The sequence below is a fragment of the Pollicipes pollicipes genome, unplaced genomic scaffold (assembly GCF_011947565.3).
Source record: "Pollicipes pollicipes isolate AB1234 unplaced genomic scaffold, Ppol_2.1 Scaffold_4002;HRSCAF=4701_pilon_pilon_pilon, whole genome shotgun sequence".
In the NCBI taxonomy this organism is placed as follows: Eukaryota; Metazoa; Arthropoda; class Thecostraca; order Pollicipedomorpha; family Pollicipedidae; genus Pollicipes; species Pollicipes pollicipes.
Window position 1 is genome coordinate 2502697 of NW_023596420.1, and position 25235 is coordinate 2527931.

Genomic DNA, 25235 nt, shown 5'->3' on the forward strand with positions numbered 1-25235 from the left:
AGACTGGCGAGCCACCAAACGAGCAGTGGCCCAACGAGTCTTGGAATGGTCTGGCATTGTCATGAGGCACATGCCATTGTCAGCGTGCAGGAGCACATATCACAAAGGCAACAATGCAGCACTTTCCGACGTCTGAGTAGTGGCACGTTGCAAGTGGCTTAAGAAGGAGCAGTTGTGCTTTCACAAGCCATGCTTTCTGGCTGTGGAACATAGGCTCGGGTGCTAAGCGCTGTACCAACTGTCGTAAATGTGCTCTAGTTTGATCGTACTCTTGCGTCAGAGCGTTATGTGTCTTTTGGCCGAATAACACACATGATTGCATGATAACAGTTATTAAGCAAAGAAATATTACGGTTTTTGGAGCTTGCCCAGCTTATACTGCTTTCCCAGTGAAAGCGATAGTGGTCTAAAAGAGGCAGAAACCAGTTTCAGCCGCCGGACATGCCAACCTTGCTGTGCCCACGGCAAGATCGGCCGCGGTATCTGAGGGCAGCCTCCGAAGACGTCCAGCCCGGCAGCCGCGGCCGCGTGAGCCGCTCACGTTCGCAGCGCCTGTTGGCTTAGCACGACGGCCGCCGCACCACTTGCGCCACCCACGTGCCGCATGGCTGTGTCGGGCGCCGGGTCGTGACGGCTGTGTCGGGCGCCGGGTCGTGACGGCTGTGTTCGGCGTCGGGTCGTCACGGTTGTGTTCGGCGCCTAGTCATCACGTCCGCTTCATTGGGGTCGCGGACACTACTTATCCCGGCTGGTGACAGCCAGACGCATCCGTCACCGGCGGACGGCGGCGAAGCACCGCCGGGCCACGCAGCACCCAGTGCCCAGCAACACAACATCCAGCGCTCAGCAACGCAACGCACAACGTCCAGCAACATAACACCCAGCGCTCAGCAACAAACGCCCAGCGCCAAGCAGCAAATAACTAGCATTTAGCAACACGACGCTCAGCGCTCAACAACTCGCGCCCAGCGCTCAGTAACACAACACCCAATGTTCAGCAACATACGCCCAGCCTTTAGCAATACAACAACGAGCGTTTAGTAACAGAGCGCCCAGCAACACAACGCCCAACGCTCAGCAAAACACACCCAGCGTTTATCAACACAACGCCCATGTTTCAGCGCTCAGCAACACAAGACCCAGCGCACAGCAACACAATACCCGGCGCTCAGCAACGCAGCACCCAGCTTCACGGTAACAGAACGTCGATCGTCACAACAACACAACGGCTAGTGTCACCGTGCTGGGGCGTGACTCCGCACTACCGCTTATGCGGGTCTGTCGGTGGCGGCATCGCGGGTCCGTATCGATCACGCTCTGCACGTTCGCCGGTCGTATTCAGCGTCCCTCCGGCCGAGCTCGGCTTCCAGGTGGTCCTCGTCGGTGGACCGCTGTCCAGTGTCCGGTAACCGCTGTCCGCTGGACTGCTGTCCGGTGTCCAGGGCGGCGGACCATTGTCCGTTATGCAGGGCGGACCGCGCTGAGGCGGCGCGCTGCCCCGTGTCACCCATTCACAACCGGGCCGCCAGCTGCGACGCTCAAGGGCCGTCGCCGACCGGTAATGGGGTCGGCTCCTGCCACGACCGATGACGAATGGGCCGGTAATGACCGCGCTGATATCGTCCGGCGGCGAGTGCTGCCTCACCTGTTACGGCGCCGCGCTCCCCGCACGGCTGACGTGCGGCGGCGCCCGGTGTAAGTTCGTGACCTGGATGGAGGAGGGACATCAGCGGACGATGAAGGGAGGGTAGAACGGGGCCCCGCTGGATCGGTGCTTGCCACGTGCGTCGTGAATCCACGATAAGGCTGAAGTCGAGGCGCGGTGCCTGGTGCGATGGTGTGGTGACCATTGCCATTCGCCGCCATTCGCTGTCGGTGTCGTTTGCTATCGGTGAAACCTGTTGCAGGGTGGCAAAGTAGTTGTTGCGTTTGTTTCGCGCCGTGGGGGCCGTTTGATCATGCATGGTATGTCGTGCTGCCATGCTGCACCGGCTGTGTGATGCTATTGCCAGGCCGCAGGCCGCGCCTGATTTATCTTAGCATGCAAAATGTGAGAGGAGTGACACCGTAGTTGGTTACGCCACCATGTTGCTGTCAAATGACGTTTGCTTTCATCAAGTCTGATGTGTGTGACAACGGTTTTGCACGATATGGTTTTAATGACATGTAGCTGGATGGTCATGTGTTCAACACTGGTACATTGTGATTGTTCTGTTTTTATGTACACTGTATATGGAAGATTTCATGATGAAATCGGCGAAATGTGTCCTTTCGGACCAAGACCTGTCGCTGCCCGCGGATGGTTTGCCTAATGCTCACGAAGCCCCTCTAGGCTGCCGTTGGGGGCTTTTTTTAACTTGACATGTTTGCAGGGAAATGGAAGATGCGCTCACAATTAGATAAAACAGTGACGGAAAGTCATAGCACAAGAAAACGCTCGTCACGAATGCCAAAACTTCATACCGTGATACATTTGCGTGCGACTCAGGCTGAATATTTGTCTCAAAGAGCTTAATCAATGCAGCATATACTGCAGCTAAATATGGTAAAAACGTCACGGAGCCTGCCTTTTTTATGCTGTCATTTTTGGTGTCATTTATTGGTGCAGTTTGGGGCCTATGCACAAACCTGGGGCATGTTGATAACGCCAGTGGTGGCTTCCGAACAAAAAAGGTTACACTGTCTCCAGAACTTTGTTCTTTTTTGTTCGGCTTGCACGCACGCCCAGGTTCCCCTTTCCGTCAAGCCGGTATGTCCGCCCGGCGCACGTGATGCTGCCTGCCGTCTCCACGCCGTGTAGTCGCCCGCCTGGCCGACCGCGTATTCTGGAGCAGAACACCGTGCTGGGCATGGAAAACGACGCGCCGCGCCCAGCGTGTCCACTGTGACGTGTGTCGCGACGCCTCATTATTTTCCTAAGGTCACTTTTCGGCTTGATTAGTGAGTGTCGGAGCTTCGCGTGGAGTTTCTGTGATGACTTATGACCTATCAGGGAGGGAAGGCTGGTTTTGAGGTGCGCTTCACTCAATACCCGTGATCTGCTCTACTCTGCTGCCTATCGCCCTATGCGTCCACTTCGCGCTAGTTATCGTCCGCAGGATGAGCTGCCCGCTGACAGTTTTCCCTCATCTCATCACAGGCCATACCTCGTGGGAGCGCAGTGCCCCTTGTCGCCATGTTTTGCCTCATGATTTGCTCCATCATTCCACCAGAGCCATTTCCCCCTCATCCATTGTAATGTCATTTTCCCCACTCCCGCGGGAATTCCGCCCCTCACGGTAGCACCCTCCCCCTCTTCGCGACTTGCCTCTCCCGACGTGACGATGTCTCCTGCCCGTGATTGCGACGGTCGCGGGCGTGACACCGTCGCCTCCCCCGCCGCCAGGCTGCGTCATCACGCTGGGCGAGAGCTGCATGTTCCGGTACAACAGTCCGGCGGAGGCGGCGCGGCTGCGACGGGCCGGCGTGCGGCGCGCCTCCTCGCGGCTGTCCGTGCTCTCGCGCTCCTCCTGCGAGCTAGCCGCCGCCCGCAGCGTCGAGAGCCTGCTGGCCGCCGAGAAACGGTCAGTGGGCGTCGCCCGGGGCGCGGGGGGCTGGGGAAGACCACGGTCACCGGGGCCTCGGCCGCTGGGGAGCCCGGAGCTGTTGGATAAGACCGCGGCTGCCGGGGCCTCGGCCGCTGGGGAGCCCGGAGCTGTTGGGAAGACCGCGGCTGCCGGGGCCTCGGCCGCTGGGGAGCCCGAAACTGTTGGGGGAGACCGCGGCTGCAGGGGAGGCCTCGGCTGATGGGTGGTCCTCGGCCATCGGGTGGCCTCGGCTGCTGAGGAGCCCGGAGCTGTTGGGAGAGACCGCGGCTGCTGGGAGATCTCGGCTGCTGGGGAGACCGAAACTATTGGGAGAGACCGCGGCTGCTGGAGGAGACATCGGCTTCTGGGGAGACCGCAGCTGCTGAGACCGAGGTAGACGGCGGCTGCCGGGGTAGACCGAGACGCTCATAGGTTGTTGGCAGACTGGGCCCGTTGGCCGACGCGTGACGGTTATGGAACCGATAATTCATCGAAGGGGGCGCGCTCCTACCTGGCAATCGCTGGTGGAATTTAGAAGTTAATCCCAGCAGCGTTCGCCAGCGCTTTGATCAGTGATTTAAGATGCGATGTGCATGGCACGCCCGCCGCATGCGTAATAAATCGACCAAATTTGTGTTAATTTTTGGTAATATTACGTCGAACTGCTGGACTTCCTGACTTAGTACGTACAGTACGTAAGTACGACAGCTTGCTGAATTTTGTCTGGGTATCTGGCTACTGCATTCAACCCCTCTCCTCGATCTATACCGTCGCGGTCATTTTTCCCCCGTTGAGGGCGTGGTGACCGGTCATTTATATCCCAACCTCTCTATAAGTCACAGCGCTGCTGCTGCCGCCCCATCCCACGATCACCGAGACCGGAGTTTTGGTCGAGCCATTGCCTGGCCACTGCGGCGGGGTGTGACCTTTGGCGCCTGTATCTTGTGCCGGGCTAGGCACCCTGACCTTTGCCGAGTTGCGGCCGGGGATGGGCGTTGTCGGGCGCCATCGACACGCCGCGTCTGCGGCCGTCGCTCAGCGCGCCGCGGCGCAGCGCCTCCAGGTGCGGGCCGGCCTCGGCGCCGGGATCGGCACGTTGCTGGGCTCGGGACGCCTGTGTCGCGCCAGGGAGTCGCCAGGGGACTCGGTCGAGCGTGACACGGCGCCCGACCGCCGCGGTGAGCGTTCGCCGCTTTTTGTGTCGCTCCATGTTGAACGCTTGTCAGGTTTCTCTCTGTGTCGGAAGTGCTACTCCCACGGTGGTGGGGCACGGGGGTTCTCCGTGGAGGCTGTGGCGCTGCCGTCGCAGCCGTGCCGCTTCTCGCCGTCCGGTCCCGAGGGGCGAGTCGGCTTCGGTACGAGCGCCGTCTCCGAGTGGAGCGCTCGCCACCGGCCGTTAACAGCCCGGACATGCAAATCCCATCAGCGGTTGTTGGCACTGCAGCGTCGGGTGCGTGGGCTGCACCGCGTGCCGCCACACGGGACCGACGGCACCCCAGATCGCTGTAAGTGGGCTCAGTGATCTCTGCTGGGCGCATGGGGTCTTGCTGACGATCAGGGTCAACAGCGCCGAGGTGTTTGGCGCTGGAAGTTCTGGTCAATTCGGCGTGGACCGGACTCGTGTAGTTGAAATGGCAGGATTTAACCTGTGTCCGGTGATGAAATGTGGCGTTGGTATTTGCTATGCTTATCTGGAACCTGACCTGTATTTGGAATCCATTTAATAATATTTGGACCGTTAGTTGATTGGTCACGATGGGACCGAAAGCCGACGGCACCGTAATGTGTTACATCTTTAGTGCACGTACCGTATAAGTAATGACATTTAGTTCGTGGATGCGTGATGAGTGGTAACTTTACCGTGTGTATCTATTAGAAAATGTCCGCATTAGTATGGTGAGTGCTCATCACAAGCAGTTTTTACACATTTCGGAACGTGTGCTGATAACGTGAGCGTATATCTGGTGTGAAACAGCCAAATAAGGCTGATCTGCATGTGTAGCTAATTGGGCCAGCTGCAGCGCTGGTGACTGTGCCGGCACGCATCGGCACCATGAGTAGTTAACCCCTCGTGGTAACCACTCGTGGCATCTGCGCTGTGGTAGCATTTCTGTCAAGCCTTGTTATTGTAATTGCCGATCCATTACGTACCGGTGCATGTTTACCGGTGCGTGACATCGTAGCCGCGGCTAGCGTGACAACCTGTGGTGTGTTGTCACGGAAGGGCAAGTGAAAATTCATTGCGCAAGATTGGAATTTAAAGGTCTGGATAAAGCTTTGGCTTAAATGACTACCAAAGGTCTTGATATTGGATGTGCTACATTCTGAGATGTACGACCTTGAATACTTGAATGCCACGGCGTCCTGGCCCCGAGGCACGAGACCTGTGCCGGAAGGTGCAGTTCGTTAGTTGCGCTGGCAGAGAGTTAGGGCCTGGCCGGCGGCTTAATCTGACGTGCTCCAGCCCGTGGACCCCGATAACCTTTTCTATCCAATTAGCCGTGAAGTACGTGATTCAACTACCGTCCTCTCGCCATGTGGTCAAGCCCGGCTTGAGCGCCGTCTGGTCGTCGCGTTCAGTCACAATATGATGCAGTGACCTTCACTCCTGACGTGGACCGGCGAGGCTCGGCATGCCCGCTGTGGGGGCCCTGTGCTCCTGACGTGGACCGGTGAGGCTCGGCATGCCCCCGGTGGGGGCCCTGTGCTCCTGACGTGGACCGGTGAGGCTCGGCATGCCCCCGGTGGGAGCCCTGTGCTCCTGACGTGGACCGGTGGGAGCCCCGTGCTCCTGTCATGGCCGGTGGGAGCCCCGTGCTCCTGACGTGGACCGGTGGGAGCCCCGTGCTCCTGACATGGCCGGTGGGAGCTCCGTGCTCCTGACGTGGACCGGTGGGAGACCCGTGCTCCTGACATGGACCGGTGGGAGCCCCGTGCTCCTGACATGGCCGGTGGGAGCCCCGTGCTCCTGACATGGACCAGTGGGAGCCCCGTGCTCCTGACATGGCCGGTGGGAGCTCCGTGCTCCTGACGTGGACCGGTGGGAGCCCCGTGCTCCTGACATGGACCGGTGGGAGCCCCTTGCTCCTGACATGGCCGGTGGGAGCTCCGTGCTCCTGACGTGGACCGGCGGGAGCCCCGTACTCCTGACGTGGACCGATGGGAGCCCCGTGCTCCCGACGCTGACCGGTGAGGCTCGGCATGCCCCGCGGGAGCCCCCTGCCGCAGTGCGAACGCTGACACGCTCTCCGCCGGGAGCCGGCCGAGTGGTCGGCCACGGTAGCGCGCCAGCCGGCGGGACGCCACATCGACCCCGCAGCGGAGAGGGTGAGGCTGTTATTCCGCGGTCGGCCCGTCGGTCGTCCCGCGCTCGCTCGGTCGGGCCGCCGACCTTTGCCGCCCGGGTCGATACTGATTGAGCGCCGCCGGTCGTCAGCGGCAGGGTCAGCGGCTGGCGCTGACGCTGACGCTGACGCTGACGCTGACGCTGACGCTGACGCTGACGCTGACGCTGACGCTGACGCTGACGCTGACGCTGACGCTGACGCTGACGCTGACGCTGACGCTGACGCTGACGCTGACGCTGACGCTGGTGCTGGTGCTGGTGCTGGCGCTGACGCTGGCGCTGGCGCTGGCGCTGACGCTGACGCCGACGCCGACGCCGACGCCGTCGCCGTCGCCGTCGCCGTCGCCGTCGCCGTCGCTGACGCTGTCGCTGTCGCTGTCGCTGACGCTGTCGCTGTCGCTGACGCTGTCGCTGTCGCTGACGCTGGCGCTGGCGCTGGCGCTGGCGCTGACGCTGACGCTGACGCTGACGCTGACGCTGACGCTGACGGCCGGCGGATAACACGGCCACCCGCCACGGGTGAGATCGTCATGCGTTGTGGTGGAGTGGGTGCAGCTCCCTTTCTTCGGCACTCCGGGCACCTTCGGCACCACCTGCGTAATGACAGGTCGAAACATTACATGTGTGGCGTGCGCTGTGACAAGGGATGGTTCTTAGCGATCTGCCTTCTTGACCGTCCCTTTAAAGTTCTAGTAGGAGACACGCATTGCAGAAGATCGTTGTAAACCAGCGGTGTCCCACAGGGTGGAATTCTGAGTGTAACGCGGTTTGCGGCCGTACTGAATGGTGCCATTCGGTTGGCTTATGCAGGCGTGCGTTGCTTGTGAACGACATAGCCGCAGTGGTCGCCTCATCCTCTTCTGCATAAGGCGGCGTGAAGTCCAGCTTTGTGTGAGTAAGGCCGCCGAGCGGATTTTGCGTGGAATGATGCTGCGTCTTAAACATGCCAACAGTGTGTATGTGCTCTGCTGTAGCAAGGGAAATTGGTGTACGGTAAGGCTGTCGCAGTGGATGGTAGCTTCAAGTTCTTGCGAATAATCGGAGGCTGCCACTTGTCTGATGTTGACCATTTCAAATATGTTGGCACGAGGTGTTAAAAGCCAGAAGGTCGTCCCTCACGTGGCGTACGGAGGGGACCGGGGAGCGGTGATAGGCGTACGGAGGGGACCGGGGAGCAGGGATAGGCGTACGGAAGGGACCTGGGAGCAGGGATGGGCGTACGGAGGGGACCGGGGAACGGTGATAGGCGTACGGGAGTGGGACCGGGGAGCAGGGATAGGCGTACGGAAGGGACCGGGGAGCAGGGATGGGCGTACGGAGGGGACCGGGGAGCGGTGATGGGCGTACGGGGGGGGGGGGACGGGGACGGGAGCGGTGATAGGCGTACGGAGGGGACCGGGGAGCGGTGACAGACGTACGGAGGGGACCGGAGAGCGGTGATAGGCGTACGGAGGGGACCGGGGAGCGGTGACAGGCGTACGGGGGGACCGGGGGAGCGGTGATAGGCGTACGGAGAGGAGCGGGGAGCGGTGACAGGCGTACGGAGGGGACCGGGGAGCGGTGACAGGCGTACGGAGGGGACCGGGGAGCGGTGATAGGCGTACGGAGAGGAGCGGGGAGCGGTGACAGACGTACGGAGGGGACCGGGGAGCGGTGACAGGCGTACGGAGGGGACCGGGGAGCGGTGATAGGCGTACGGAGAGGACGGGGACGCGGTGACAGGACGGGGACCGGGTGGCAGGGATAGGCGCTGTCGTACGCTGGCTCGGTCTTATGTGAACTATGCTGTATAATTTATGACCTGGCTCGCGATCTCCGTTGATTTTTTTAGAAAGCACCTGCGAATTTAGCAAGGATGTACTAAAAACACCATCCATCATGCATTTGTATGGCTCCCCGCCGACTTCCGCACGTCAGCCACAGCAGGCCTGCCGCCAGACGCGAATGAGCCTTCCAGCGACCTGGGCGCTGCGCTTTGGCCTCGCGACGCCCGATAAGAATATGTCAATTTCACACGCCCTCAGCGGATAATAGAATTCTTCCCACAGATTTGACTGGGCAGGGAGATATCGATTTGGCCATAGATTGGCTATTTCTCGGGGATGGAGCATGAAAACCCAGCCGAGTTGCATTCGTGAACTTATTGCAACTTATGAGTGGGTGGCTCAATCATGCTGACTTGGATCCGCGCCGAACGCAGCCCCAACTCCCACCTACTCTCCTCACTCGTCCTGGTCGTTTGCTGATTCTGCGCATGGCCAGGCACTCACCAGGTTTCCAAGTCGCCCGACAGATCGCTGAGTTGGAACAGGACTATCAAAATTCATCATTACAACGTACGGGCGTTCGTCAGCACTTAAGCGCCGATCCAGCTGAAGTGTCGCTCAGTGTCACGCGCGCACGCCGTCAAGCTCATAACGCTAACTTCGTCAGCCTGGGTTTAGGTTTCGCTGTGCTAAGCGTCTTTTGCTGTACCTTACGGCTCAATCTTCAGCTGTACACATTTTTCGTTGGCTCATTCAGTTCTGTTCTGTTTTGGCGGAGCACAGGGACCTGGAAACACGCAGCTTGTTCAGCTGATATCCAGGAAGCACGTCGTGCGCATGCGGATTGCCGGCCTTGTCTGTCTCGCTACTGCGCGGGTCCGGCCACGAAGGCGTCCTCTCCTGTCGGCGACGCCGTGCGAGCTCCCAGTGATGTGGACCCTTACACCGTCACAGAGTGGGGAGGGACAGGCGACGTCACGATGACCTCTGCTGCTAAGTGCGCCATAAACCAGCGCTGCAGAGTAGGTGTGATCAGGTACACAGCCTAAGGCCAACTAAGACGGTCGCCGTGCAATTGGGCGTCGTCGCGGTGTGGGCCGCGGAGGTAACTGTGATGCGTCGTGGCACAGGCCGCGTGTACAGCGCCCGCACGTGCCATCACGGTACGCTGACACGCTGACATTAGCCGCTCCAGGAGGAACTGCGCAATACCGACTGCCGAGTCGTAGCGATTCTGGCTACCGAGGTGTAGCATTTCCTGGGGTGCGGCATGATTGGCGGCTCCCATGTCCGACTACCCGGATTGCGTCTGTCATGTACCTATACCAGGCACTGCAGCGTCTGTCCGCCGCCGGGCTGGATATGTGTCCACCACAATGATGGGACATTCCGGGTTACTTCGGCATGTACAAATACCCAGTCACCCTAGCGGCCGATGCGCTCCGACACAAATCATTATTATCGCAGATGCCGCGCGTGCTCCGCGCCCGCTCCTATCGCCCCCCCCCCCCCCCCCCCCCGCTCTGGAGTCGTCTCCCGGTGACTCGCTGGATGGTTGCGACAGGATGGTGTCGTCGCCGACGCAGAGTGAAGGACAGCGCCCATTTGCGCACCGTCGGCACTAGATAGGGTCTGCCTTTGCCTGTCTGCCAATCGGCGAGGCGGGTCTGCGGCCTGTGCGCGAACTTTGCTGGGCGGGGGGTGGGGGTGGAACTGTGCGTGTGTACGTGCGTGCATGCGCCAACTGAACCACGTCATACGCGACATCGGCACTGTACGTCGTCCGGGATGAGGACAGTGCGTGACACAACAAGGCGGTCACGAAATTATTTCCTGTTGATCCGCAGGCTCTCGTGGGGCAGCTCGCGCGAGCTGTGCCGATTCCGGCAGCCGAGCGAACCGAGTCTTACGCGAGCACGGCTCTCTGTACCTGGCGACGGCCCGCCTCTCGCCCCCGCCGCCGCTGCTGCTGCCGCTGCCGCTGCCACAGCCGCGCCACCAGAGAACGGCCTCAGTCCCGCCGCCGTCTCCACCTTCGCCTCCGCCTCCGCCGACGAGCCGACGATCGTGCTGACCGTGGCCGCAGGACCGGCTGAGCCGGCCGGGCGGTGCTCGCCGGCGCCCGAGCCTGGGCCGGCGGCGGCGGCGAGCGGCACGTCCGGCTCGCCGCCGCCGAGCTCGCCGTCGCTGACGCCGCTGACATCGCCCTCGGCGGCACACGACACGTCGGGCGCCCTGTCGCTGCGCGAGGCGCCGCGCCCGGCCGGCGCCGACACGGCCGACAGCGAGGGCGACAGCCTGGAGAGTCCCATGGAGCTGTGCGAGGACGACGAGCTGTGAGTGCCGCTGCCGAGCTGCCGCAGTGTTGGGAAGGGCGGGGCTCGGGGATTTCCTCCGCGGGAAGGGGTGTTGGTGTTGGCCGTTTGGCGTGCAGCGTAATGAGCTGTTTGGCTTGATTGCGGTTTGTGTGGGGAAGCCCGGTTGCGGATAAAGGGGCGTCCCCGACCTCATTTGATGGGACAGTTCAAAGCGGTGCTCGTGTGGTGTCACAGTTCGCCCTTATTTGGCACCGTGTTATAATACGTGGTCGATGAGCTACCTGAGGTTGTCATATGCTCATAGTACCTCTGTGTGGTACGCTTTGCACTGCGTTTTAACACCAGAGCGCATGGTTGGGTTTTCAGACCTGTTACGTTAGGTGTTTTTCGACGGATGTAAACGTAGCCGGGTTTTACTGCGTCACTGACACCAGTCGCGTGCGCACTGGCAGCCGTTAACAGTGTCTCTTTGTGCCGACAGGATGGGGGCGTTCATTGAACAGGAGGTGCAGCGGCGGGTCAGCGAACAGCTGGTGCTTCAGGAGCAGCGGCTGCGCGCAGAGCGCGCCCACCAGCAGCTGCTGAACGAGCGCCAGCTGGCGCGGCTGCACTTCAGCCACCAGCGGCAGATCCGCAAGCTCAAGTAAGGCCACAGCCCTGCCCTGTCGCTTAGTCGGCCAGCTCTTGTTACGTTCCCCAGCGGCAGATCCGCAGGCTCGAATAAGACAACTCCTGCCCCGTCGGCGAGCCCGCAAGCCTCGGCTTAACGACTAGCGGCAAATCTGCGAACTCAGAGTAACGTGATCCCCCTTCCTGTCCCGTGCCATCCTCGGCTCGTTATAACCAGCGTCGGCGGCCAGACACGGAAGCTGCAGCGAGCCACGGGCCCAGCCGCCCGCCCGAGCTCATCGCCGGCGCGCCCGACGCGTCGCGCAGTGTCTCGACACTGGGTGAGCGGTGTGGCTTTGCTGACAGCAGGGCGTGGTCCAGCGCCACTGCCGTTCAGTACAGTGTGGTCAGGAGGCGGCCGAGGGGCCGGCGCCGTCCCAGACACGGCTCTCCGGGGCGGACCAAGTACGGGATCCGCGCCGCTGACAGCCGTGCTCAGGGCGACGGGCGCGGTGGAGCGCCGGGACTCGTGCCGACGGCGGCTCAGCAGGTCGCTGCGGGGTGTAGTCCTAGATGCTGTTGTATTTTTTTCTTGTATATGTTCATCACATGTTTCGTAAGGAGACTGTAAAAGCGAAAACAGAGTACGGAGGCATGAAGCGGCGAAACGTGGAAGCGGTTGCACGCAGAGTAAGAGCTTTATAAAGCGATGGTACTGCTGCTTCGGATAACTGATAAGTGGACACATGGGGTCGTGCTTCTCCGGCACTTGTCACGTTTGCCTCGGACTGCATCAGTCACGAACTGGTGCGGCAGACTATATCAGTCACGAACTGGTGCGGGAAGGTCGTTTGCCGCCGAGCCGCGGCCGCGCCATCGGCTCCGCCTGCTGACCTTCCCCGCACGTCTCATCCATGACGTCACAGCAGCCGCCCGACCTGTGTACGCCGCTCGTGGGGCTCCCCGGCGGCGGCCGCGGCGGACCCAGGCGGGCCGTTACTGTCGGCGCGGGCGCGCGCTGCGCCGGCGTTCGCGCCATTTCTAATCGATCCCGTCGCCGCGGGCTGATCGGCGCCGGTTTTTGCTGCGCGCGCGACACCGCGTGGCGCGCCACGGTATCCGGACGGTAATGCCCAGGGCGTAAAAACGCGCGACGGGACGCCGCGGCCCGATAGTGGCGGGGTTAGCGTCTGAAGCCGCAGACATGGCCGTGCAAGGAAGGCGGCCTGAAGTCTTGCCGAGTTTTAACTGGGTGTGGCCCGGGTTTATCCTGTCAAAACAAGCTCGGCACCGCAGGCGGTATTTCACCACCCATGACCGCCTGGGCTGCTGGCATCCGCCAGTCATCCCCGATCGGGGCGCGATGCAGAAGTTCAAACGTCAATCGGTACGCCTTTGTTCTCACCCGGAAAATATAATTTGTACCGTCAGCACCTGGATGATGGCGTCAAAGGTCACGGAAGATTGCACGTAACTCCTCATAACGTTGATGAGCACATCTGGGGCCTCCAGCTCCCGTGGTAACTTGCGACACTGAGTATGGTGCATGATTTTGGAACAGACGTTAAATGCATGTTCGTCTTCCGCCGCGTAAACGATATTCAATGTTGAAGAGGGTGGCTGGCAATTCAAGGCTGGGGTTGGCTCGGGCGAAATCAAGATAAAGTTTGAGTCAGGTCCGGCCATCATATATATATATATATATATATATATATATATATATATATATATATATATATATATATATATGATAATCTGGTGAGCGGTAGATGGTGCGGCAAAAACAGTGGGTACATTGAAGGATGTCCCGCTGCCACATGATCTCTATCAATGACTTGATGTGACGCCATACGCTGCCATTAGCGCAGGCTGGCACGAAGCCTAACTAGATGCCTAGACGTCAAAAAAGTCAACACCGAGAACGGAGATCTGGAATCACCGGCTGTAGAGGCAGTGGCTGAGCGGCGCTTCACGGAGGACACTACCTCTCTATGGCGGGGCCTGGCATCGAATTGTTTGTTTGCCAGCATGCATCGAACTATCCTTCTGACGCGTGCTGGAAGGCTGGGCTTGCCGGGAACGGTTGGGAAGTTACTGTGGACACTTGGGGGGTGCTCGTCTTTTGTGTCGGCAGTGGCGGGGTAGGCGCGAAATGAACGTGGAATGAACAACGGAACGACAGAAATGAAAACAGAGTGCCGGTACACCTTACGGCGGTGGGGGTTGCGGATGATTTTGGCCAGCTGTGGTATGCGACCGGGCCGAGCGCGGTGCGGTCCCGGTCGAGAGTGCGGTCCCGCTCGAGAGTGCGGTCCCGGTCGAGAGTGCGGTCGCGGTCGAGAGTGCGGTCCCGGTCGAGACGAGCCGCGCCGCGGAGAAACCGGCCCGTGTGCGACAGACCCGGCAAATCAGCTAATGTAGGCGGGTGGCCGCCACGCTGGGCTCGACCGTCGCCGGCGGAGCCGGCTTTGCCATCTGTTCGGTTGGACGGCCGAGCCAGGTTCCGTGTGGCACGGCTCACCAGCCGATGCAAGCCACCCTCTGCTTGGCCGGGGCGTACCCATTCGGCAGTGTGAGGTGGGAGGGTGGTGCCTGCACGCACAGTAGTGTAGGGGCTCGATGTGGCGTAAACGACGTACTGCTGAGGTACTTCGTTTCCGGTTCCACTGAAGGTGTTCATTCCATTTTCATGCACTGCCATGGGTTGAGTCCACCCAAAGCCAGGCGAATTATGTGGAGCGGGGCCATGAACCTATACCATGAACATTGCTGCGGGCCAGTGGCGCTGCGCCCGCCGACGGAAGGACCCCGTCTGGCAGAGTCCGAGTGTGGAGATGTGCTGTCAGTGGGTCTGGCCCGGACGGTCACAGAGGTACGATCGGGTCAGCGTCGGCTGTTCCGACACCCCGCCAGGAAGGAGCAACGCCGGCGGCTGACGTCCAGAGCCGGGCCACACTGCTTCGCTCACTGGCGGCCTCGGCTCCGGCCCCAGCCGTGCGGGCCGACACGGGGCCTCTGAGCGGGCCGACACGGGGCCTCTGAGCGGGCCGACACGGCGCCTCTGAGCGGGCCGACACGGGGCCTCTGAGCGGGCCGACACGGCGCCTCTGAGCGGGCCGACACGGGGCCTCTGAGCGGGCCGACACAGGGCCTCTGGGCGGGCCGACACGGCGCCTCTGAGCGGGCCGACACGGGGCCTCTGGGCGGGCTGACACGGCGCCTGTGAGGGGCCGAAACGGGGCCTCCTGAGCGGGCCGACCGCGCGCCTCTGAGCGGGCCGACACGGGACCCTCTGAGTGGGCCGACACGCGCCTCTGAGCGGGCGACCACGGCGCCTTTGGGCGGGCTGACACGGCGCCTGTGAGCGGGCTGACACGGCGCCTCTGAGCGGGCCGACACGGGACTGTGGCGGGCCGACACGGGGCCTCTGAGCGGGCCGACACGGGGCCTCTGAGCGGGCCGACACGGGACCTGTGAGCGAGCCGACACGGCGCCTCCGGGCGGGCCGACGCAGGGCCTCTGGACACGGGCCGACACGGCGCCTCTGAGCGGGCCGACACGGGGCCTCTGGGCGGGGCTGACACGGCTCCTGTGAGCGGGCTGACACGGCGCCTCTGAGCGGGCCGACAGGGACCTGTGAGGGGCCGGAACGGGCCCTCTGAGCGGGCCCGACACGGGGGCCCTCTGAGCGGGCCCGACACGGGAACCTGTGAGCGAGCCGACACGGCGCCTCCGGGCGGGCCGACACAGGGCCTCTGGGCGGGCCGACACGGCGCCTCTGAGGCGGGCCGACACGGGGCCTCTGGGCGGGCTGACACGGCGCCCGTGAGCGGGCCGACACGGGGCCTCTAAGCGGGGCCGACACGGGGCCTCTGAGCGGGCCGACACGGCGCCTCTGAGCGGGCCGACACGGGGCCTCTGAGCGGGCCGACACGGGACCTCTGAGTGAGCCGACACGGGCCTCTGAGCGGGCCGACACGGGACCTGTGAGCGAGCCCACACGGTCCTCTGAGCGGGCCGACCCGGCGCCTCTGAGCGGGCCGACACGGGGCCTCTGAGCGGGCCGACACGGGACCTGTGAGCGAGCCCACACGTCCTCTGAGCGGGCCGACACGGCGCCTCTGAGCGGGCCGACACGGCGCCTCTGAGCGGGCCGACACGGGACCTCTGAGTGAGCCGACACGGGCCTCTGAGCGGGCAGACACGGGCCTCTGAGCGGGCCGACACGGCGCCTCTGAGCGGGCGACACGAGGCCTCTGAAAGGGCGGCGTGACCTGGGAGCTACCGCCGATGGCGCCCCGCTCTGTCGGCCGCGCGCGGGGCCGGCACCGTCGATGGCGACGGCTACCATGCTGCCGGACGGAGCCACACGCCGAACTTGGGGCCCTCGATTGAGTGTGGATGGAACCGCCGAGAAAGGTGTGTCCTTCCTGGGAGACCGGTCCGCATCAGCATTTTGCGTCGATCGCAGGCTTGTGCATCAGAACAATCGCATTTCCCTCTGATGTCTGTAAGAGGCCCTTTGCTGGGGTGATTAGGTCCAACTGCGCTGACCCTCGGATGACACGTGAGAAGAGTTAACGAACAACATTGGACACGGCTTCTCAAGGGCAATTGATTCACACGACGTAATCTCATGGTCCCTAACAGTACCTACCTCTCGGTCCCCTAACGGTGCCTGCCTTCGCGTACCAGCCACCATGCGATTATTCGATGTTGTTCTTCCGCTGTGCCTGCTTGATACTTCCCTTCTGTGTATATTACAGAGTTTCACTGTTTAATGCAGAATGCAACACATTAATCCCTCTCGTGCACATCTTTGCAAGGGCGTACTGCGTCACAGCTGGAAATAGAAGTAAGCGTAGTCAGAATCCCTAATCCTACGGACCTCCGGCACTCAGGCCGTGTGGTTGGTATTGGTTGTTTTATTCCTCAGTGCTGTGCGACTAGAATTTCTCTTCTTTCGTAGATTTGTGCAAAAACGTATCGCCCCACCCTTAGCAAGGCGGGTTCGAGTCGCATCGGACACTCGCTCTTTGACCCTGACTTGGTAAGCTTGCGGCCGGAGGGGCGACCGCGCGAAAGTCCAGGTCACGACAGAAGGTGGAATGAACCGAACCGCACATTACGGCTCGCTAAGCTTTTGCTTCGAAATCCTGCCTTTGGCCTGGGATGTCGCGGTCGGATGGTGGGGACCAGGGCTGACGAGACAAACACCGCTTAGTGTGGGCTGTCATCCCGCTAATGCATCCAACCAAAAGGCCGAAATAGATATAAAAAGAACGCATTGCGTCATAGCAGGCAGGTGTAGTTCAGGGGAAACCATCTGTGTTGGGACTGCACCGCACTATAGTGTTACGGGGCAATGCTGTATTAGTGTTACCGGGGCGATGCTGTGTTAGTGTTACGTGGCAATGCTGTATTAGTGTTACGGGACAGCGCTGCATTGGTGTTACGGGACAGTGCTGTATTAGTGTTACGGGGGCAATGCTGTATTGGTGTTACGTGGCAATGCTGTATTAAGTGTTACGGGGCACTGCTGTGTTAGTGTTACGGGGCAATGCTGTATTAGTGTTACATGGCAAGGCTGTACTAGCGTTACAGAGGTAATGCTGTACGCATCGACTTGCGGTTCTGTTAACGATTTTTGCGAGGGCGCACTGCGTCATAGCTTAAAATAGTAGCGCATGGTAGCAATCCTTGATGCTGCTGGGCGTCTGGCTCTGGGGCTGTATGGAGGCAATCATCGGACATTTCCCGCGGGTGGTTTTGATGTGTGCGGGGATCGAATTAAGGCTGCCCACGTCGGGGTGGACAGGCACGTGCCTTTTTACAGCTTCGGCTTGAACGCCGGGACTTAACTGCCGGCGCCGTGGAAGTCGACTTGGGACTCGTGAAACCGGTCATTTCAGTTGTATGTTCTTCGGGTTTGTTAGTGTGGAATGCGTCGGGTGACCATCGCAGCAGGAGGGGGTGGGGGGGGGGGAGACGCTGGAAGGAGCTGGGCTCCTCTATATTGTCCGCCGTCCGCAGGCCAGCAGAAGCACTGCACAGTACTGAGGTATGGTATAACAGGTATAACAGCCAGTTTGTAGCTGTTTGTTTGTCATACGTCTTAGCGGGTGTCGTGTGTCAGCCTGGCGCGGGTGCTGGGAATGCTGGTGTTGCTGGTGCTGGGAATGTCGAGTCCGTGTATCGGTGCGGCCTCTCCTGCTGTGGTGTCCCGGGAACCGCCACGCCGGTGTCTGCTGTCTTTCCTTCTGATGTTTGTGTCGCCGGCAAGGGAGTACAGGGCGCACGCCATACAGTCAGGGAGCGCAGACACTGCGGTGGTCAACAGTCGGCTGCCGTGCTGGAGCTGCAGTCGCAGCCGCAGCGGCAGCCGCAGCCGCAGCCGCAGCGACAGCGGCAGCCGCAGCGGCAGCCGCAGCGGCAGCCGCAGCCGCAGCCGCAGCCGCAGCCGCAGCCGCAGCCGCAGCCGTAGCCGCAGCCGTAGCCGTAGCCGCAGCCGCAGCTGCCGCCGAAGCCACAGATGTAGCCGTAGCCGCAGCCACAGCCCTAGCTGCAGCCGTAGCAGTAGCGTGGCTAGTGTGTTTTTACTTGCAGGTGGCTGAGAGGCCGGTATCATGTGGCCAGTGCAGCTCTTATCCTGGTGTATCGTGATCCTGGCGCCTGTGTGTCGTGTTTAGGGCTCATATGTTTTGAGATCCCTTTTTGTGGCTCGATGGACTGTGGGTCGCTCTGCGGACTCTCCTGTGGGAGCCGGTTTTAGTGCAGAGGGTCGGGCTTGGCAGCACCGGGCACCCACCTGGCAATCCGTCGCTGAACAGCACTGCCCGTCTCGTACCGCACCTCACCGGCACACTGCGTCATCGGCAGGCGCCGTGTAACGCCACCGGCTGGGCGTGTGGGACGCTGACTCTGTCACCAGCCGTCCAGCGGGGGTTCCCAGGGAGTGACGGCCCCCGCTGTGGCGCGGCCGACCCCCACGTGACCCGAAACCGGCGCCGTGGCGTGACCGCTCTCCGGGCCCGGTGTTTCCATCCCCACCCCTGGCCCGGCCCTGGATGTCACCCTTCAGCGTTGCCAGCGTTACGCATCAATATTTTGCATGGTGTACATGCAGTAGCCGTGTATTCCGCGCGCAGACCCGCCGGTCTATTGTGAAACATTGCACGACGCTGTGTATGTGCAGCAGCCGAGTATCATTGCATCTGGCGGCCCGGTCTGTTGTTGTGTGACAGGCATTCGCCGAGTCCCAGCGCGCCATCTCAGGGTATGGCTTCAGAGTGTGGCCGTAATCTTGTCTGCGCGAGTGAATGTCGTGAGTTGGGCTGTGTGTGGCAGCGCTCGCAGCGGGCCTACGGAACTGCGACTTGCCCGCGACAGCAAGACAGAGTGTCTGCTGCCCATGTGGCGCTCCGTCGGCAGGACGCCTCGCATGGTAGCCAGTATGACAAGATGAATGTGAAAACCTATCGTTTTAGAATCGAAGGTGAATAGTAGCGTAGTTCGTCGTTCGATCCGCATGCAGGCCTCATGCACTGTTGGTTAGCAATGTGGGGCTTAACATGGCCGGCAGCTGGCTCCATGCGTGGTGCGTCTTGCTCTTCGGACTTTGAACACCCATAAATGAACTTGCCACGCAGCTACATTCTTCGGGTTCGTGCAAAACAAGCTGATCGTTTTTGTACGCACGGGCGAAAAGGGTTGAACGAATACCACCATCCTTTTCGCCGGCTCTATTTAGAACCCGATGCTCCTCAACGCCCCGACCTGGTTTCTGTGCCCTCCACGCGGTGATCTGGGCCAGCCCGGCGCCTCTCATGCATGTGCAGATAGCTCAACCAGGCGCTCCCGACGACAAATTTAGCGCGGCTGCCAGGGAATTAAGCGGTTAGGAGCACGCTCCACCCACGCCCGTGAATCGCGCGTTCTCGTTGGCTGCTGTCGCCGCTGCCTTATTAGTGCCATTGGCTGGTCAGGTAGGCAGTGAAGCGGAGACGGCGGAAGCGGGGCTCAGTAGACGTCCCTCCCCCTATACACTGCCCGCCCCGCCCCGCCCCGCCCATCTTTAGTAGAAAAAAGCATTAACCCAAGGTGTCAGATGGAAAGAAAGGCTAAAAAAAACACGTGGCCAGACCCCCATCCCTGCGATGATAAATCCATCCAAGGATTCATCATGGCTCGGACGTAAAGGCAAGTCAGCTACGCCAGCTATGCATGTGATATGCGTCCGGCAGATGCCAATTTTGTGAAGAGATTTGGACTGAAGAATAGTTGGCCACTTGAGAGGCGTTGAAATAAGTTGGCTATGTGAATGTTACCAAATACTATGATGCATTTCAGTGATTGTTTGAGCGATAGGTCTTGGCTGAGTTCAGGACGCAGCTGGAACATTTAACGCCGCCGCAGCCCACCGAGCTGCCAGGGTTTTGCTTCATCCTTGCTGTCTCCGCATGGTAGGTACGGCGATTTTACGTGTCGTGCGAGGCCAGACGGGACCGGGCCCAGTGAGCGTCTCACGCACTCGTCGGGGCGGTCACCCTACGTCGCAGTACGGCTCACGCGATGGTGCGCCTTGAAGCTGCTCCTCATGGAGGTCGCCGTGAATCCATCTTAGCCTACTTACCACGCCACCACGGAACGGTAATAATCCTAAGCGCATGCATGTTAGATGCTAAAATGCCCTGTATTTCCGAAGTAAACTATGCTGATTAGCCGCCGTTCATAACCCCATTTTGCCTAGCATGCATGTCCGATGGAACTGCCAAGCTGCGGTGCTAATTGGCGTAGATCTCATTACGTGGCTGATTTTAACTTCAACCAATTGCTGTGTTTGATTTCGAGTCGATAGGGTCAAATCAAACTAGTTTCATAGGTGCACCATCAGCCCATAGAGACCAGACAAACCGCCCCTTTTTCATCGACTTGTGGACTCATTCACGTGACAAGTGGCATTACAGCAGCAAGCACAGTCCGTCATTCTCTCCGCAATTCCACTTGTTTGCTGAATAAAACGCTGTAGCGTTTGTCAGCAAAACGAACGAAGCCTTCATTGAAATGTGACGCTGCATTAGTACTGCCAGCAAAACATGTGACGGAAATAATGCGACTTAAGTGCTCGTAAGGACTCTGGCTAACATTAACTGTCGCTAGGCAAAAGTCCCGTCCCGAGCAGTATGTAGGCATGCTATCTCACGATATGTTCTGCACCTGCCGCAGTTCCATGACTGCTATTCCCTTCAGCTATGCATCTTGAGTTCGCTTTGGTCGTCAGTCCATCTTTACCGGCTTTATGGGTTCTTGGAAATCGAATCTTCATTAAAATGTTGCAATATCCTGTTCTGAAGGCGGCTGTTTGAGATGCTAAATGTGTCGCGCCCATGCATTATTCAGGAGCCAACTCCTTGAGCACGAAAACAAGAATACGAAGAGTTGTTTTGGTTACATATTGAGCTGAGGAGCCCGGCTGGCGCTTGGGGCTAAATTCAGTACTGCTGTCACTTGGACAAGGCCGACATAATCCGCTTCTTCCGCGGCTCTCTCCCGGACGCGAAGTGCACTCAGTGGAGACGTGACGAGACCGCGGCGAGACCAGCGCTTTGGCGGCGCCGGTGGAACGCACCGCTCGGCCGGCAAGCGGCGCCGAAAGCAGAGCTAACTTGCTTCAAACGCAGCCGATAACTCTGGGAGGTCTCAGCTGGGGATAAAATAGACAGCCAAAATATGTCTTTAAGTGCCCGGGCGTCTATGTGACTGACCCGTGACTATATCGGCATTGGGGTTGACGAGCGATTGCCACTTGGAGCGATTTGATTCGCTTTCAAAGATTTCAAGAGGTTTATTTTTTAAAGTTATTATTTTTAAAAGATTTCAAGTGAGTTGATTCCACTTGCTGCACCCACCTGGAAACCGAGCCGCGCAACAATGGCCGAGCTAATTTCTGCGATCGGATCGCTGCGTAACGTGGCAAAGGGTCCGGATCTAATTCACAACGCCATGGTTAGGCAACTGCCCACTTAACTAGTTCAGGCCCTCTAAGCAGCTTACATCAAACTGTGGGCGACTGGAGGTTTTCTTGAGTATTCGCGTGAGTCGTACATTGTCTATTTGCTCAAACCTTGCAAGAGTGGGGCTGACCCTACCGACTATCGCCCTATTTCATCGACATCATACATTTGTAAGTTGATGCAACTTATGGTAACTGTACGTTTGTCGTGGTATTTAGAGCAGTGCAACGTTTTTACGGTTGCTCAATGTGGATTCAGGAAAGAGTGCAGCACGATTGACCATCTTATAGCTCTCGACACTAACATCCGCACCAGTTTTACGGAAAAACCACATGTGGGCGCTGTGTTTTTGATGTTGAAAAAGCTTATGATACCACGTGGCGTTACGGCGTCCTGAGTTCTTTTATGATGGCATTCGGAGAACCATGGGCACATTCTTAGCGAACTTCGTGGCTGATCGTTTTTTCAGAGTTCGTGTTGGGTCACACTTTTCGGATAGGTACCATCAAGAAAATGGCGTGCACCAGAGCAGCGTTCTAAGCGTCGCTTTGTTCGCTGTGATGGCGAACGACTCCCTTGGTGACTCCCTTCCAAAGTCCGTCACCGGCTCCCTCTTCGTGGATGATGTCGCCATCTGGTACGCCTTGTCAAATTTTGCTTCTTTGGAGCGTCGCTTGCAGTTAGCTGTGATCAGCCTGGAAAGACGGAGTGTTGTAAACGGACTACGTCTCTCAACTTCGAAAACAGTTTTATGCGCTTTTCCCGACGCCGTCGTCAATGTCCCGCCATGGCTTTAAGGCTATGCGGCCAAACCACTGCGAACCAATCTAGCACCCGCTCCTTGGGTGTGCAGTTTGATAACCGTTGGACGTATAGGTCACATCTGAAAACCCTACGTGACAACTGTTTTAAAGCACTGAACATGTTGAAGTATGTGTCTCGAGCATATTACGGAGCGGACAGGAGAACACTGTTACTGATATGTCGCTCACTGATACGTTCGAAAGTTGGCTATGGATGTTCCATGACCGCGGGCCGTGTTCCTGCAAACGTCTCAGACACCGTGCATCATACCGCACTACGCATTTTGACGGGAGCGTTCAGGACGTCAAAAGTTTAGGGTGGAAGTGAATGAACCGGTGTTAGCACTGGGAAGGGAAATGCTTGGCATGCGGTACTTCTGCAAGCTGGCCCAATATCCAAACCATCCGACTCACCGAGCATTTTTTCACGAAGTGTTGAAAGCGTGATCTAAAGTGGCGGAAGGCCGTGCGCTATTCCATTTGGTGTTCAGATGAAGAGGCTGTTCTGGGAAAGCGATATTAGTTTGCGTGGTGTGTTAAGGTCGCGTCCCGTATTAGTACCTCTATAAGAGCTAATCTCACCAAAAGTGGATGTGTCCCTTTCATGCATCAGCAAACAGGGAGCGATCCCAGGTGACTTGAGATTGAAGGCTCTGGAGCACATCGGGTCGTACATAGGATTTCAAGCCGCAGATACTGTTGGGTCCAAAACGGAGGTGGGTGTTGGCACTGCATTTGTAAATGGCCAAGCCGCTCGGCCATTTTTTTTACCAAGACACGCCTCAGTGTATACGTCCGAGCTCGTTGCAATAAGCAAAGCCATATGCTTCGTTGAAGTTGGTGAGAGCAAGTCACGCATGACCTTATCCGACTCTTTGAGTAGCCTGTTGGTCCTGACTGCCTTTAACTCACCTTGTCTATCATCCAGTATATTTTAGTTCGCCTGACAGCGCTAGATCTCCCAGGTAAGACTGTCGTCCTATGTTGGATACCGAGTCATGCGGATATCGTGGTAACGAGCGTGCAGGCGTAGCCGCAAAACGGGCAGCGCGTGCACCTTGCACCCGCTCCTTACCCTTGCCGGAAAGGAACTTTTACCCTTCCATCGTGATCTATGTGAAGGGGCGATGGCAACGGTGCTGGGACGCCATTGTAAGCAATCAATTAAAGGTATTAAGCCGCAGCTGGGTTCATGGCCGTCAAGCTCACGTGAGTCGATACACGAAGAAGCAATCCTCAGCAAGATGGAAATTAGACACACGCACTCAACACATAGCCACCTTTTGTGCGTTGGAGAACGGCCTAAATGTCTTCGTTGTGATGCGCCATTTACGGTTCGCCACGTTATTCACTCTTGCCAACAGTTCAACGAAGAGCGAGCACTTCACTTCGGACGATATGCCTCGTATTACCCTTTTATTTATTACCCTTCCGGACCTTATTGGTGACGATTCTCGCATGTTTGGCACCGGACAGCTGTTTTCGTTTTTGACAAGCGTAGGATTTAGAGCCATTTATACACCTCGGTAGCCACTCAACTGTTATGGGCGCGAAGTGACCTCAGAGGTCGGCGCGCCCTAAACCTCCAATCATCATCGCCCACCAGGAAACCAATCAGACCCGTTCCAGTGCAGAAATTTCACTGTGCAGCAAACTAAATGTTTTTTTTTTCGTTCAGAAACGGAAGTAGTCGTGCAAGGGAAGGCTAATGCCTTTCATTAAAAATCTGGGCTCGAATTTGCTGGGAAGTCGAAAGTAAAAGCAAAACGAAAAAATCGTGTCCCATCAAATGAAACGGGCCATAAGAGCGATTTTTGGGAGCGGGAAGCTTTCTCCATTAGCCATCTTTGTCAACCATGTGCCCCCTTCCCTTAGCAAGGCTCTGGATCCAACCCTGCTCCCCACGTTGACCTACGACGACGTGTCTGCTCATCTTCGCGTTTCCAGCGCAAAATTATACCTCTGCTACTAATGGGCACCTACACATCGTTCCCTGCTCGATAGCAAAAGTGCTGGTGATCTTATACAAACGTCAGAAATCTATCTAGCTGTGGGTAAATACGGACTCCGGCCGAAGCTTTTCACCTGTTCATAGAATTGTTTCTCGTAGTGCTAAGATTACTCTATCCTCAGGAGCCGGGAGGGACAGATGGTACCCATTGTTGTCATTTCTAATATTTCTGCAGCCATTGGTGGCAATGCACCTCTACAATACGTGCTTAAATAAGACTCGGTATAGAGCATGACGTATGAAGCACAAGAACGACCAGTCGAGTATAGTCATAGGGAGAAGAGGACCATGTGAATGCTTTGTTGCCGGCCCTGTCATTCACGATGAAAATGGTTGCCGTGCAATTTTCTTGCATGTTTAGCGGCCCAGTACCGTTCTAAGTGCATGTTACATCAGCCAGGCCGAGCCTCTCTATTCCCACAGCGATGCTTTCGTACGTCGCACCGTGCGAATAACACAGCTGTCATGACTCGGACCTCACTGTGATGACTGAGCGGTTACATGGCGAGGTATGTTCGGCCCGACTCAACACCAACATGCCTTTTTGTGCATGTCAGTTCCGTTCTGTAATGCCGGTCACGTGTCCGCCCCAGTACAGCTGCGGACACGACTGTCCGTTGCATGCAAGGTCGACGTTATTCCTGCGGGGCTGGTTCTCATCTGTCTTACGCAGAGTCGGCATAATTTCAGTCGATTGGTTTCAGGCCTCTTATTCACAGCTGGTCCCTTTGCAGTCAGGTTTTTCAGATTCGGGCTTCGGGAGGGCGCGGATGATTCACTTTACAGCAATGGTTCTCGACTGT

At 58.6% G+C, this 25235-nt stretch overlaps 2 protein-coding genes across 2 annotated transcripts in view; both read left to right on the forward strand.

Annotated features, from left to right (window-relative positions):
• Positions 1 to 10727, forward strand: part of LOC119094084 (kinesin-like protein Klp98A) — a gene marked incomplete at its 3' end in the record, with an annotated part of 119607 nt that extends 108880 nt beyond the window's left edge. The window contains exons 14-15 of the mRNA XM_037217161.1: positions 3386 to 3563; positions 10526 to 10727. Of these exons, the coding sequence (XP_037073056.1) occupies positions 3386 to 3563; positions 10526 to 10727 (380 nt within the window). The remainder of the gene's footprint in view (positions 1 to 3385; positions 3564 to 10525) is intronic.
• Positions 10728 to 10873: 146 nt separating this feature from the next.
• LOC119094085 (kinesin-like protein Klp98A) overlaps positions 10874 to 25235 on the forward strand; it is a 52937-nt gene continuing 38575 nt past the window's right edge. Inside the window, exons 1-2 of the mRNA XM_037217162.1 lie at positions 10874 to 11014; positions 11478 to 11639. Of these exons, the coding sequence (XP_037073057.1) occupies positions 10989 to 11014; positions 11478 to 11639 (188 nt within the window). The 5' untranslated portion in view covers positions 10874 to 10988. The remainder of the gene's footprint in view (positions 11015 to 11477; positions 11640 to 25235) is intronic.